At 35.0% G+C, this 13,826-nt stretch overlaps 1 protein-coding gene across 1 annotated transcript in view; it reads left to right on the top strand.

Annotated features, from left to right (window-relative positions):
- The window catches only part of KCNH5 (potassium voltage-gated channel subfamily H member 5), a 343,538-nt gene that overhangs the window by 241,558 nt on the left and 88,154 nt on the right, over positions 1-13,826 (top strand). The window contains exon 9 of the mRNA XM_016926190.4: positions 1,362-1,614. Within this exon, the coding sequence (XP_016781679.2) occupies positions 1,362-1,614 (253 nt within the window). The remainder of the gene's footprint in view (positions 1-1,361; positions 1,615-13,826) is intronic.

Below are 13,826 nucleotides of genomic sequence, written 5' to 3'. Positions count from 1 at the left end.
TAAAATATTATGCAGTATAACTTAATGGGGTAAATCAATTTAGCTTCAGCTTTGAGGGATTGAAATCCGATCAAAGAAAATCATTTCTGGCTATAAAGAATAGTTTACAAAGGGGGTTTGAGGAGGATTCTAAATGAGTTTGCACTTGCATCTTTAAAATGGGTGGTATTAACTTCTGCAATCACATCTTGCTCCACGATGTTCTGATTAAATATGATGATAATGTCCATTTTAATGTGGGTCTTTAATCACCCTGTCAGAAAGCTGTAGCCAATAAAAGCTCTCTACCCCTTGCTGTATAAGCATACTTCTGCCATTTGCTTCCTCTTTTAAAGGATGCCTACAGCGTGAATTCTGCTACTGCCTGCAGTAGTCTTCAGAAGTCAAAGACCAGAATGAACAAGGACTGCCATACAAAATAACATACCCACCCTGCCAGCACTGACATTTCCAACCACCCAAGCCTTACAGAAGGCTGGTCAATACCCTTGTCCCTTCCTGGACATGAATTTATTTGTAAAAGGAAAATCTTCAGAGTGAAAAAAATATATCAAGAGTGGAGTTAGTCCGCCAGTGCCAGTATGTCAAGTTGCCAGGGTGCTTTTGTTGATTTTGTTTTCTGAATCCACCTCCAATGTGGAATTTTGATTTAGTTATAAAAAAAATTCTGAAACATCTGCTAGATTAAAATGAATGTTCATGCCCTATTTTACTTGACTCTTTGATGAAATGACATTAACTTTTTTATGAGACTCTTCTTGACCACCTCAAAACTGTTTTGTTTTTGTTTTGAGATAAGGTCTTGCTCTGTCACTCAGGCTGGAGTGCAGTGGCACGACCTTGGCTCACTGCAATCTCTGTCTCCTGGGATAAGGTGATTCTCCCACTTCAGCCTCCCAAGTAGCTAGAACTACAGGCATGCACCACCACGGCCAGCTAATTTTTGTTTTTTTTTGTCTTTTTAGTAGAGACAAGGTTTCACCATGTTGCCCAGGCTGGTCTCGAGCTACTGAGCTCAAGTGATCTACCCGCCTTGGCCTCCCAAAGTGCTGGAATTACAGAAGCCACCATGCCCAGCCAAGGCTGTGTTCTTTCTAAGGGGAGATCCATACTCTTCTCAAAGCATTTACTACATAGTTCTGCATTGTCATGGTCCATATGCTCATCAGCCCATCTCAGTGGATTATTACCTCCTTGAGAGCGGAGCTGTGTCTTGTTCCCTTTGCCTTCCCAGTACCCACCAAGGTGTGTAGCAGTGTAGCAGACATAGTCATAGTCAATAAATATTTGTTGGATGATTGTTTTTCTGAAGTGGCCCCTTCCTCTTTCCTTTTCACTTATTCATCTCTCACCTTCTTTAGGTCCTCTCCATCTGTCCGAAGGACATGAGAGCTGATATCTGTGTTCATCTAAACCGGAAGGTTTTTAATGAACATCCTGCTTTTCGATTGGCCAGCGATGGGTGTCTGCGTGCCTTGGCGGTAGAGTTCCAAACCATTCACTGTGCTCCCGGGGACCTCATTTACCATGCTGGAGAAAGTGTGGATGCCCTCTGCTTTGTGGTGTCAGGATCCTTGGAAGTCATCCAGGATGATGAGGTGGTGGCTATTTTAGGTACTGTGAACTTTCCTAATGTAGTAGCAAATGCGTAGTAACAGTTTTAGATATTTTGCTTTTCGCATTTTTAAAGAGAAATTTCCCTTGTTTGGTAACTTTGGAAATTGGGTCACTAATGAGACGTGAATCTTAATGAAAACTAATAATGCTATTTCAGCAGAGAACATTAGTATCAGTCACAACCTAATGGGCTGAGTTTGATTAAACTTTCTTTGGCAACAGTAGGACAGTACCTTTTAGACTAAAGGTGGTCGCAGCCTAACGTGCCTTGTAGCTCCATGTTAGTAAGTGTGAAAATGGCTTGTGGAATGATTGACGTGGTAGTGATGAAGGGTGTTAGTCTCAGAAGGGCAACAGAACCTGTCTAGTTCAACCCTTTTCTTTGGAGAGGAGCCAAGTGAGGTCCAGAGAAGCTTAGTGACTTTCCCAATTAGTAAATGAATGGAGGCTTGAAAATAGATCATTTTACCCCAAAACTTTCTCCCTCATCACGGTCAACCTAAGTAGTGAGCTGAAAGTGTGGAGGAGGTTAATGAGTCTGACTCTTTATAGCAGAGTGATCGCAGTATAAGTAAATTAAATTTAGGTTTATAAAGCTGGTTCTGTCCTCTATATGAATAGGCCATAAAAATTATTTGGCTAATAATAAATTCATTTTAAAATTTAGAGCATTTTAGAATTTAGAATTCAGTAGATAGTTGTACTAACCACAACCACAACAATAAAAGGGCAGTAACAGTATATATAAGTGATAAAATAAAAAATGTTGCATGTTTGGGGACAGTGTAGGATATATAGCTTGGCAAAAAAAAAAAAAAATTGCCAAATGACCTTTTAGATCATTTTCTGCTCAAATATCTGCAGCAGTTTCCTGAAATCCACAGATATAAAAGGAAGTAATAATGAGGTCAGAGGAGAATCATTTCTTTCTTTTTTTTTTTTTTTACCAGATAAAATAAGTTAGAATTGCAGGATGTCGACTTCATTTTGATCACATTGTTCATGGCTTGTGTCTCATGAAAAATGAGCTCAATTTTTAAACTATTGGATTTTCAGCTACTGAGGTCAACCTACCATAGCTTGAATGCCACTTATTCTCAAAAGTAAAAGATTAACTGATAGATTTTAAAAACTACAAAAGCAAAATCCACCACAATATAATGAAAAATTGACTTCAAAAGGCACCATTACTTGAAAAATATAGAATTGAGAATGGAAAAGAAATGACCCTTCATAGGGAAACAGGTTCTGTAAAAATTGTGAGTTCTAGAAAATGGTTCAGGGTTGCAAATGACTGAATACCAAGGTTTGTAAGCCTTTGCTTAACTGCATATAAATAATATGAGAATTACAGTTAGATTTCTTCTAGGAACTATTTTTATTTTTTTCAAGAAGAAAATACGACATTTTAGAGTCAACATTCTGGGTATGTTTAATGCTCGTTAGTGCTTGTTCTGCTTTGTTTACTGGAGTATAAAGGAGATAAATATAACCCTTCATAAAAAGTTGTACATTTCACCAGAACAATCCTTTGTGGTAAAATGAAGCATATTTACACTATGCAAACCATTCTTGTTTGCTTAAAGAAGAGGATACATACACACTAAGCAAACTATTCTTGTTTGCTTAAAGAAGAGGATAAAATACAAGGCCAAAACAAATGTATTTTATTTTCCTGAATGTCAACATCAAAGGTGGGTAGGCAAAAAATATCAAATGTATTACATGAATATGAGTACCCTCATGATAAATTACGTCAGCTGTAGACTCATTATTATTTGCTTTGTCCCGTTTTCTTCATTACAGCTTCATTTGGGTAACTCCTTTTCTAAAAGAAGGTTGGAGAAAGTCCTGGGTACAGTGCCTCTAGCCTGGGTCTGCTCAAATGAGACAATTTGCTCAGTGAGACAGACAAAATGCATTTTCCTTTCATTTTAAAATAAAATGGTAACTTGTTTTGCCCAATGACACAGTAAAAATGAACACAGGACCCCTGGGTATTGGGCGCATCTCATCATATATCTGTCACATTTTATTATTTTGAGTTTGTGCTTTTTGTTCTCTCTCCTCAAAAGTCTTGGGATTCAGAGACTTTTCACATCTTGTGCTTAATGAGTCAAATTATACGGACAACTCTGGTGACCTTTCTTTTTTTCTATAGGCTCTGAAAAAGACTAGTTCATTCAAAAGCCCATCAGATCAGGATGTTTTGTTTGTTTGTTTAACATACAAAATGCTTTAATGAGGTTTTAAGAAAGGAGGAGGAAAATAGTAACTTACCAGCACCTGTTTTCCTGATTCTCCTCTTCTTCCTCTTCTTCTTCTCCTCCTCCTTTTCTTCTCCTCCTCTTCTTCTTCTCATTTTTGATAGTTTAATTTTGAAATAATTGCATGCTTAATGAAAAGTTGCAAAAATTATCAGGGTGTGAAGGGATTATATATATATTAAATATTAAATATATATAATATATTATTTAATGTTTAATTATATATTAAATATTAAATATATAATATATTAAATGTACAAAATATTAAATATATAATCCCTTCACACCCTGATATATGTGTGTGTGTGTATATGTATATATATATAAAAAGGTATATACATAGAAAATATATATATGTATATTTTTAAGTTCTGCTTTATTAAGTTGATTCAGTCTTTATAACTTCATGTATTTTTTTCTTTTTGGCTTTTTTTTTTTTTTCTGAGATGGAGTTTCACTCTTGTTGCCCAGGCTGGAGTGCAATGGTGTGATCTCAGCTCACCGCAACCTCCACCTCCCAGGTTCAAGCAATTCTCCTGCCTCAGCCTCCCAAGTAGCTGGGATTACAGGCATGCACCACCACGCCCGGCTAATTTTGTATTTTTAGCAGAGACAGGGTTTCTCCATGTTGAGGCTGGTCTCGAACTCCTGACCTCAGGTGATCCACCTGCCTCAGCCTCCCAAATTGCTGGGATTACAGGTGTGAGCCACCGCGCCCGGCCCAACTTTATGTATTTTTAAAATCCTTTTGATTTGCCCTGGTACTGAGAGTGGTGGGTTAACATATCTTATCAGTCATGCGTTTTATCTGTGTCTCCTTGCATGTCTTGTGGTTTATGCTATATAACATTTACTGCTGTGTTATTTGGTGTACAGATTATTTATGATTGTTATGTCTTAATTGTCAACTGTGGCCTTTGGCATTTAAATATGCCAAAAGCCATCATGTTTAATGCTCTTTGCTTTTAATCTTGCAAGGGTCAGAGAGGAACAAAATCCCTACATCCCTCACATCTGAGGACACCTCACAAAAATGGGAACTTGCCTAAATTAGTCTGATAGGAGAAATAAGAAGGCCTTGCTATCTCTTACACTGATACATTTGCCAGTTAAAAGGTAGAGAAGGGAGGTTATTTTAAAATTAATTAGAATCTCTGAATCCAAAAACAGGTGCAGTTTCATGTTTTTGGATTCTTGCCACTAAACAGTCTCTCGATAGGCACGTAATTCTTTAGTGTGTCAAAAGTGCTAAGGAGTTTAATGAATAAGTTCTGAAGCATAACTAATTAATGGAAAGATAAAAAATTTAGTCAACAAATAACCTCCTTTAACACTGGAGGATGGCTTCAAGATGTTTTTCTAAATAGGGCATATGAAATATAATTGCAGTTCATGTCTTTTTTCAATTTGAAGTTCTTTCAAAGTTCTTTCAGTTCCTACACCTCCACCTTTTTCTGACCTTCCCACTTTTTATAAAACACAAAGAATTCCAAATTAAGTTTGTAATGCATACATAATATTTTATATGCTTTAATGTCTTATTCCTTTTTAGTTCCTATCCTATAATTACTTAATGTGAACAGATTTGTTGGTATGGCTGAAATAGCCAGGTTACTTCTCAATGTCTTGACAAGTATATTGTGCCTTTCTGAGGTTATAAAAATGACATTTCCCTGCTAACAATAGACTGTGCTCCTAAGACATTTGTTTTGTTGTATTTTCATTTTGTCTTTTCTCATCTGTGTTCATTGATTATTAGAATCATAGGGTTAGAATTATTAAACTAAGACAATCTCTAAGTCTTTTAGTTGTAACTTCAAATTCTCAAGAGAGCTATGTTTGTTTATGTATGGTTTGGATAGAGGGGTTGAAAATTGTTATGGAATTGGGAAAAAGCATAAATGAGGCCAGGAATAACATAATTAAATCAACTTAATACGAAAGAGAGTCTTTAGCACTCGAATTAAGATTCTATTTTAAGTAGAATCAGTTATTTAAAATCCATTGTAGGCTGGGCATGGTGGCTCATGCCTGTAATCCTAGCACTTTGGGAGGCTGAGGTGGGCTAATCACTTGAGGTCAGGAGTTGGAGACCAGTCTGGCCAACATGGTGAAACCCCATCTCTACTAAAAATACAAAATTTAGCTGGGTTTGCTGGCATATACCTGTATTTGGGAGGTATTTGGGAGGCTGAGGCATGAGAATTGCTTGAACCCAAGAGGCTGAGGTTGCAGTGAGCTGAGATCACGCCACTGTACTCCAGCCTGGGCGACAGAGTGAGACTTTGTCTCAAAAAAAAAAAAAAAAAATTATAAATGTGTGCATTATCAAAGAAAATTTATAACTTATACTGCTCAAAATTAAAAATCTCCTTATTTTTATTACAAAAAGAAAAAACGAGATGTGAATGAATAATATTTTGTTATTTTGAGAATCTGTGAGAATGTGATTTTTATGCCGTAGTTACATTTCTTCCTGTGCACTTGCTGTTAGAAGTCAAGTGCTTCACAGTTTAAATCCTTAAAAGGGTTTTTCCCAAGTTCCAGAAAATTATTTTCTTTTGCACCCATGCTTCTGTGTTTTAGATGCTGAACTGTGAAACATGTAGATTTGTTCTATAGATCATGATGATGAAATTACTTAATTCAGATATTTTTATAAAGGGCAAATCAGTTGTTTGCTTTTAAAAACATGCGTACTTGTCTTGTTTTAAACATTTTAAGCAGTGATTATAACATTGTTTATCTATGGTTCAAAATATACACTTTTAGAGTTCCTCAGCCTGCAGGTTTTGGAATAAAATAGGAGTTTTAACAATCTTGGTAGTTTAGATTAAACTTCAAACCCTGCCTCCATCATCCTTCAAAACTAATTTATCCTATCCCCTTGATATCTTTTAATCCTATTCTTAATATCCCTTACCACAGTCAGTGCTCTTAAAATTTTGGTCCTGGGTGTGAAAGGAAAACATCTTGGGCCCCCAAGATCACTAAGGAAAATTCATGTTGGAAACTGCTTAGGGCAAATCTGCCTCCCATTCTATTCAAAGTTACTAAGATAGATGCATATCTGATTTGCCTCCTTTGGAAAGGCTAATCAGAAACTCAAAAGAATGCAACCATTTGTGTATCACCTATCTGTGACCTGAAAGCTCCCTCTCTGCTTCCAGTCTTCCTGCCTTTGCTTCAAGTTGTCCCGCCTTTCCAGACCAGAACCAATGTACTTCTTACATATATTGATTGATGTCTCATATCTCCTTAAAATGTAGAAAACCAAGCTGTGTCCCGATCATGTTGGGCACATGTCGTCAGGACTTCCTGAGGATGTGTCACAGGTGCATCCTCAACCTTGGCAAAATAAACTTTCTAAATTAACCAAGACCTGTCTCAGATTTTCCGGGTTCACATGGGCCATGACTACCATCTTAGTCATTAGACTTACCTGCTCATAAATCTATCACAGAATCATAGGGTTAGAGTTATTAAACTAAGACAATCTCTATCTAAGTCTTTCAATTGTAACTTCAAATTCTCAAGAGAGCTATGCTTGTTTATGTATGGTTTGGAAGGAGAGATTGAAATTGTTATGGGGTTGGGAAAAAGAGCATAAATGAGGACAGGAATAACATAATTAAATCAACTTAATATGAAAGAGAGTCTTTAGCACTTGAATTAAGATTCTATTTTAAGTAGAATCAGTTATTTAAAATCCACTGTAGGCCCAGCATGGTGGCTTATGCCTGTAATCCTAGCACTTTGGGAGGCCGAGGTGGGCAAATCACTTGAGGTCAGGAGTTAATAAATCTATCATCAGCTTCAACCTCCATTTCAATGTTTCGCTGCCACCACAGTAATCTTCCTAAGATATAATTGTGTCAATCTCCTCATTAGTATTTCCAGTATCTTGAGGATAAAATGTAACTACGAGCATGGCCTATGGGGCCATTTGGGTCTGGCTTTTGCTCTCCTTTCTGGCCTGATTTGTGTCATTGTCTATCCCTACCCTATTCTCACCGTACTGAATTGCAGGAAGTTTCCTGAGTTTAACAAAGTTCCCTCTTCCTGGCAGGTTGTTGCATATACTGCTCCTTTATTTAGAATACTTTTTCTCTCCTTTTTAGTGATTTGTCTCTTGCTTCCTTGTTCTATTTTATTTTTCCCTTATTGCCCTAGTCTGGGTTAGATGCCTCTATTCTGTGCTTCCACTTGGATGCCTATACAGGGTTCTTAGTACCTCCTATTTTTATCCTTCCCCTGTTTATCCTCCCTCTGCACAGTGACCACTTGAAATTTCTTGTTCCTTTTTGTCTCTCTGTCATCTATGATAGGATCTCTTCAATAGGTTCTCAGTAAAGGCTATTGTGAGTGAGACAGATTAGCTAGTACAGCTGTTACTTGGTATCCACAAGGGATTGGTTTCAGAACACCCTCACAGAGACCCTACTCTGAGGATGCTGTAGTCCCTTGCGTAAAATGGTGTAGTATTTGCATACAACCTATGCACATCATCCTGTGTATTTAAAATCATCTCTAGGTTACTTATAATTCCCAACACAATGTGAATGCTATGTACATAGTTGTTTTATTGGTTAGGGAATAATGACAAGAAAAAATATCTGTACACATTTAGTACAGATGCAGCCATCCATTTTTTACCCCAAATATTTTCTATTTGTGGTTCATTGAATCCATTGATGAGAAACCCACCGGTATGGAGGGCCAACTCTGCTATATTTTGCCAACAAACTGTTTTCATAATTGTTTCAGTTCTGGGTACCCAGAAAAATATGTTGTGTTCTGTTGACTCACTTGCCAATTTCCTCTATGCCCTCTGTTCCTCCTTTGTTGATAGAGGTTTATAATAAAATGCATTTCTCAAAAGCCCGTAACTTTAGTTTAGATCTGTTATAGGCAGAAGAAACATTTTCCTACTGTTAAGTAGGCAATCTGAACAAAGATAATTGAGGGGGAAACTGTGTTAAGTATCTCAGACCACACATGGCTCTCTGATAAGTTGCTCCTTTCTTGTTCTCCATCACGGATCCCCAGTGCCAGGAAAGGAACTAACTTATACCTGCTTGTTGACCATAATAAGGAAACTTTAAATTACATTCATTGAAGGAAATTTAGCTTTAATTCCTAAAGTGGCATTGCTTTTGTCATCAACTAGAATGAATGATTCAATAAATCTGAATTAATTTCATTAATACATAAACATTTAAGAATTAAAAGGGATTTAAAGAAAGGAAAATCATATTTTCCATTAGCAAATGAGCCCCCACCCACTTAAGTAAAATGTAAAGCCAACAGATACCTTTTGATTTTAATATTCCTTAACAAACTTTTAAAGTGTATTTTTGAAAAATACACTTGGGCCTCTTTGGAAGTCTGATTAAAATACCAATAATTATTAATGGAGTGCTCATTATTAATGGAGTGCTCATTATTTTGTATACATTATTATACCAAGTCATTTCATAACCCTGTGAAGAAAGTAATTATTGTAGTCATCTTACAGAGGAAGAAACTGAAACTCTGTAATATCAAGTGGTTCTCCCTGGGTCACAGCTAGTAAGTAATTCGTGGGTACAGGATTTTAATTCAGACCTGTCTGACATTATGTGCATGCTCTTACCCATCAAATTACAAAAAAAAAAAAATGATGCTCTGGTTAACAGGAATTTTGAAATAGAATTTTGAAATTATAGTACAACTATTTGGTTTAATCATAATGGAAAATAAGAGTACCTATATTACCTTTACCAATTTATTTATTTATATTTTTTTAAAAAGATTTCTCTAACACCACTGCCAAGAATTAGGCACCATAACAGTATACATTACAAAAACCCTTCACCAAATATTACCTAAGGTACTTAGTTAAGTATGAATTGGCTAAATCAGCTACTAAGTATCTATAAATACTGTCCTTCTCCAAGTAACTGGTTTACCATGAGGAAGGTGTTTAGGACTGAGGAGAACTGAGCCCAGAGTGTGAATGTCATGAATTCTTAGAACACAAGATAGGGATGTTACATTCCACCCTTCTCTCTCATCTGGGTTATGGAAGAGTTCAGAGTCTACTTAGTTGGTAAATGTTAAAGTGGAAATGAAGCTTTCTTTCTTTGTGAGGTCTTTCCTAATTTCTTTAAATTAAAAACAATATTTTTCTTCTATGCTTTGCTTATCCTGATCTGTATACACTTACTTCATTTTCTTCTATTTTGTAATTTTTTTGGTCTGTCTCTCTTACTCACAAAATTAAAGACTTCTTGAGAGCCAGATTTCTGTTTCCTGAATCTGCCTATCCCCTCACAGCATAAAGCAAATGTTTCAACTTTTGAACAAAAAGTTCAAAAAACTTAAAAAAATTTTTTAAGTAGTAGCATTTTATTTTATAAATAAATAATATAGCATAAGGTAAAGGAAAAACAGAAGACAAGTAACAATAATACGAGAAAGAAAAAAAGAAAACCTGTGCTTTGAATCTCACTCCTTTATCCTTGTGATTGCTTTTTGTTTCTCTATACACTTCTGTGATCACTGCCCATACTCATACACATTTCTATCACAGCAACACACCTTTATTGAGGTATAATTGATACACAAATATCTACACATATTGAATGCACACAATGTGATGAGTTTGTGTATATGCAAACACTCTTAATACCATCACCATAATCAAGGTAATAGACACATCCTAAAACTCCCATAGCTTTCTTCTGTCCTTTTTTCATGGTAAGAACACTTAATATGAGATCTATCCTCTTAACAAATTTTGAAGTTCACAGTACTGTGTTGTGAAGTATAGGCTCTATGTGTACAGCAGATATCTAAAACTTAATTCATCTAGCATAACTGAAACTGTATACCCATTGAACAAAAACTATCCCTTCCCCCATCTTCCAAGCCCTGACAGCCGCTATTATATTCTCTGCTTCTATGAATGTAACTATTATAGACACTTCACATGAGTGGAATCATGAAATATTTGTACTTCTGCAACTGACTTATTTTGTTTGGCATAGTGCTCTCCAGGTTCACCTATATTATTGCAAATGACAGAATTTTCTTCTTTTCAAAGGCTGAATAATATTCCATTGTATGCATACATCACGTTTTCCTTATCCATTTATCTGCTGATAAATACTGGGGTTGTTTCCATGTCTACCTATTTTGAATAAAGCTACAATGGGCATGAGAATACAGATATCTCTTTGAGATTTTGATTTCAATACTTTTGGATACATACTCAGAAGTCAGATTATTGCATCGTAGGTTAGAGTTAGGGTTGAGTCAGGATGTCAGATTCATTAATTGAATGAGGTAGAAAAGACAGCCATTATTTCTCACACTTCACAGTTGCAAGAGTTGTAAGACTTAGTTATAATATGAACAATATCGTAGGCTTCAACTCTAAATGTTTTCTTAGAAAAAGAAAACAGGAGAGTTTCAAGATGTAATTGATTTCCAAATTAGTCTTTTGCATGGATTTCTTTTTTATAATATGCCATTCCCTTTCTTGATTTAGGCATATATTTGGATTTTTATATGCAATCAATTTGTTCTTAACACTAATAGTGCCAAACTCAGGATAATCAGCATGTTTATTATTATTTCTTCTACCTCCTTAAAGGTAGCTTCTTACTGATGTCAGGATACCTTCTCTTTACTTCTGCTTAATAAGAGCTATTTGGCTCATTCTTTATGTGTGTAAAAAAAATCTACAAGCCAAATCAGTTATTTTTTTAATAGATAAGAATTATTATTTGCTTCTCTGAAAATGTCTTCAAGCTTGTATTTATGATAATTTTTAACATAATGACTTTGGACATCAATCATTGAAGACTGGCAGACATCATTTCTAAATGTTTTAAAAGATTTTATTCTAATAAACCTATGTAATTTCTTAATTTTAATACTCATTGTTTTGTTCTTTCTGTTCTTCCTTTTTAAAATATTACTTTATGACCCTTGCAGTTTGTACATAGTTGAAGTCCATTTAAAATAATATAATTAAAAATCATATAGTCTTATTCATCTATAAATGAATATTTTTGGGCCTATGTAATTATAATGAAGTTTATGAGCCAATTGCAATGATAACTTATAGTGAAGGGCCAACTAATAAATAAAAATGAATACAGTTCAAGTCCAGTATTTCTTTATTAATTTCTTGTCTGGTTGATCTATCCATTGTTGAAAGTGGGTTATTGAAGTCCTGTGCTATTATTGCATCTCTATGCATTTTTTCCATCAAGTCCATTAATACTTGCTTTATATATTTTGATGCTCCAATGTTGGGTACATATATAGTTACAGTTGTTATATACTTGATAAATTGATGCCTTTAACATTAAATAATGAGCTTATTTGTCTCTTGTGACAGTTTTTGACTTGAAATCTATTTTATCTGATGTAAATATAGTCACCCCTGCTCTCTTTTGGCTACTGTTTGCATGGAATATCTTCCATTCTTTAACTTTCAGCCCATGTGTGTCCTTAAATCTAAAATAGTTCTTATAGGTAGAATATAGTTAGATCTTGTTTTTTTTTCAATATCCATTCAGCCACCCTGTCTTTTGATTGGATAATTTAATCCATTTATGTTTAAGGGTATTGATAGGTACAGATTTATTCTTGCCCTTTTGTCATTGTTTCTTGGTTATTTTGTAGGTCCTTTTTTTTCCTTCTTGTGACTTACTTACTGTAAGTTACTTACTGTAGCTATGGTTATTTTTGACCATTTTGACTTTTAACCTTCATACTAGAGATTTGGAAGATTTACATACTGCTACTATAGTAATGGAATATTCTGCTTTTGACTGTGTATTTACTTCCACCAGTGAGTTTTATACTTTCATATATTTTCATTTTGGTAGTTATTATCCTTTCATTTCCAGTTGAAGAACTCCATTAAGCATTTCCTATATGATGGTCTAGTAATGATGACACCATGATCAATGGGGAACAACTAAAGACTTTTCCACTAAGATCCAGCACAAGGCAGGGATGCCTGCTCTTACCACTTCTATTCAATATAGTGCTGGAATTACTAGCAAAGGCAATCAGACAAGAAAAATAAATAAAAGGCATTTAAAACAGAAAGAAAAAAGTAAAATTATCTGTTTGTAGATGACATGATTCTATATGTAGAAAAAGCCAAAGATTCTACAAAAACCTCGTTAGAACTAATAAATTTAGTAAAGTTGCAGGTTGCAAAATCAACATACAAAAATTAGCAGCATTTCTATATGCAAATAACGACTTAGCTGAAAAAGAAATCAAGAAAAAAATCTCACTTACAATTGTTACAAAAAAATACATAGGAATGAATTTAACCAAAAAGGTAAAATATCTGTACACAGAAAACTATAAAGCACTGATGAAAGAAATTGGCTGACTCTGGGTGTACCACCAATAAGTTAGCCCTGCTCCACAAGGAACAGTGAAAAAAAAAAAGAAGGAAAGAATTGAAGAAGACACAAATAAATGGAAATATGTCCTATGTTCATGGGTTATAAGAATTAATATCGTTAAAATGTACATACTAGCCAAAGCAATATACATAGTCAAAGCAATTGCTATCAAAATTCCAGTGACATTTTTAAAGAAATAGAGAACACAATCCTCAAATTTTTATGAAGCTGTAGAAAAAACCCAAATAGACAAAAAGCAATACTGAGAAAGAACAAAGTTGGAGGCATCACACTTCCTGATTTAAAATTATATTACAAATGTCTAATAATTAAAACGGTATGGTACTGGCATAAAAAAGAAACACAGAGCAGTAGAACAGAACAGACAGCCCAGAAATAAATCCAAACATATACGGTCAACTAATTTTCAACAAGGGTGCCAAAGGCCACAATGGGAAATTAATAGTTTTTTCAATATATGGTGCTGAGAAAACTGGATTTCCACATGCAAAAGGATAAA

Source organism: Pan troglodytes, chromosome 15 (genome assembly GCF_028858775.2).
Source record: "Pan troglodytes isolate AG18354 chromosome 15, NHGRI_mPanTro3-v2.0_pri, whole genome shotgun sequence".
NCBI lineage: Eukaryota > Metazoa > Chordata > Mammalia > Primates > Hominidae > Pan > Pan troglodytes.
Note: the sequence above shows the minus strand (reverse complement) of the source record. Positions and strands in the feature narration are given on the sequence as shown.